This window comes from Chiloscyllium plagiosum, unplaced genomic scaffold, assembly GCF_004010195.1.
Source record: "Chiloscyllium plagiosum isolate BGI_BamShark_2017 unplaced genomic scaffold, ASM401019v2 scaf_3624, whole genome shotgun sequence".
NCBI lineage: Eukaryota > Metazoa > Chordata > Chondrichthyes > Orectolobiformes > Hemiscylliidae > Chiloscyllium > Chiloscyllium plagiosum.
The window spans coordinates 1-2,181 of record NW_025210646.1 but is presented as its reverse complement, the minus strand read 5'-3'; the positions used below and the strand labels follow the sequence as shown (position 1 = coordinate 2,181).

Here is a 2,181-nt window from a genome sequence, read left to right as displayed (position 1 = left end):
GGGAAAGATATAAAAGAGACCTAAGGGGCAACTTTTTAACACAGAGGGTGGTACGTGTATGGAATGAGTTGCCAGAGGATGTGGTAGAGGCTAGTTCAATTGCAACATTTAAGAGGCATTTGGATGGGTGTATGAATAGGAAGGGTTTGGGGGGATATGGGCCGGGTGCTGGCAGGTGGGACTAGATTGGGTTGGGATATCTGGTCAGCATGGAGGAGTTGGGCCGAAGGGTCTGTTTCCGTGCTGGACATCTCTCTGACTCTATGGTGGATGAGGGTACAGTTATAACTTTTAAAAGACATTTGGAGAAGGACATGAACAGGAAAGGTCTGGAGGGAGATGGGCCAGGAGCAGGCGGGTGGGCACCGGTTTATCTGGGATTAGGGTCGGCACAGACTGGTGGGCCGAAGGGTCTGTTTCTGTGCTGTGGGACTGGATGGTGTCAAAAGTGAGGCTGAGATTCTGAGGCAGAGAAGGGGTGGCCCGGTGGCTCAGTAGTTCGCGCTGATGCCTCACAGCCCCAGGGACCCAGGGTTCAATTCCAGCCTCAGGGTGACTGTCTGTGTGGGGTTTGCACACTCTCTCCGTGTCTGTGTGGGTTTCCTCCGGGTGCTCCGGTTTCCTCCCACAGTCCAAAGATGTGCAGATTGGGGTGGATTGGCCGTGATAAATTACCCATAGTGCCCAGGGATGTGCAGGTTAGGGTGGATTGGCCATGCTAAATTACCCATAGTGCCCAGGGATGTGCAGGTTAGGATGGATTGGCCGTGATAAATTACCCATAGTGCCCAGGGATGTGCAGGTTAGGGTGGATTGGCCGTGCTAAATTACCCACAGTGCCCAGGAATGTGCAGGTTAGGTGCATTAGTCAGAGGGAAATGTAGAGTAACACGGGAATGGGTCTGGGTGGGATGCTCTTCGGCGGGTTGGTGTGGACTTGTTGGACTGAAGGGCCTGTTTCCACCCCCTAGGGAATTCTCTGGATTAGGTGTATTTTCAGAGTAGCAGGACAGCCTGTCACCATTTTAAAACAGAAAGGATGAAAACTATAAGTGCTGGGGGTAGGGCGGCAGGGAGAAGCAGAATGGCAGTGAATTATCCTCCTGCGATCACTGCGGAGACAGAAAGAGGCGACAGACAGAATTCCAGTCTCAACAACAAAGCCGGGAATCTGCAGCAGGGAGCAGATATCCAGCCGGAGTGAATAAGAATAGCAATCCGGTTATGGGGGGGGGGGGGGGGGGGGGGGGGGAGCTGGGATGAATGCTGGATCTTACTGTGGTCCAAGACAAAGGAACTGTAGATGCTGGAATCCAAAACAGACAGGCAGGAGGCCCGAGGAACGCAGTGAGCCAGGCAGCATCAGGAGAGAGGAGGGACAGGAGGACTGTGGCTAGACTTTTAAGATGTACTTTGATCATGGCGTTAATGTTTCTTCCAAACCGCAGGTAACCCCAGGGCTCAGGGGACAACTGATCAGAGGGGGACTGCACCGATCCATCCAGGGACAAAGGGGGGAGAGATCCCGTCGGAGGCGGGAGCCTGTTAAGATCCTGTTGTGAGAGCCTGTCTGTTGAGAGAGGGGAGACCGACTCTCGAGAAAGCCAGAGGCCTGGGAGGGTTGGGGAAACGGAAGAGGAGTGGCTACATTCCCTCCGGGGTGGAAGGGGAAGCGTTCCTTACCGGGACGGCCCATTCCGATCCGCTCCAGGTCGGTGGTCTTCACGAAGTCGAAATGCGAGAGGCGGGTGACATTGAGGTCATCGCGGATCTGCAGGTAGAACTGTTCGAGCTGGACCTCCTTCAGGAGCTGCAAGAGCCAATCTGTGCCCTCATCCGGGGAGCTCATTCCTGTGGGGGATCTGTCAGTCCGAGCTGTGGAAACAGCTGGTTGGATATTACTCCGTCCACCCCAACACTACCACTCCAAGCGGGATACAGATCAAGATAATCACAAACAGAATGAGAGCAGCTTCTTCGGCCCACTCAAACGGGGTCCACAGTCCAACGGGACCGTGGCTAATCCGAGATTCAACACACCCCTCACCATATCCCCCCTTGAAACCTCCGAAATGATCAAGACTCTGCCTCAGCCTTTAGTACACACCGGGACACTGTCTCAGTCTCCAATACACACCGGGACACTGACTCAGTCTCCAGTACACACCGGGACACTGACTC

The 2,181-nt window shown here is 54.3% G+C and overlaps 1 protein-coding gene across 1 annotated transcript in view; it reads right to left on the bottom strand.

Annotated features, from left to right (window-relative positions):
* Positions 1–2,172, bottom strand: part of tnk1 (tyrosine kinase, non-receptor, 1) — a 12,450-nt gene extending 10,278 nt beyond the window's left edge. Inside the window, exon 1 of the mRNA XM_043685546.1 lies at positions 1,684–2,172. Within this exon, the coding sequence (XP_043541481.1) occupies positions 1,684–1,849 (166 nt within the window). The 5' untranslated portion in view covers positions 1,850–2,172. The remainder of the gene's footprint in view (positions 1–1,683) is intronic.
* Positions 2,173–2,181: the final 9 nt, after the last annotated feature.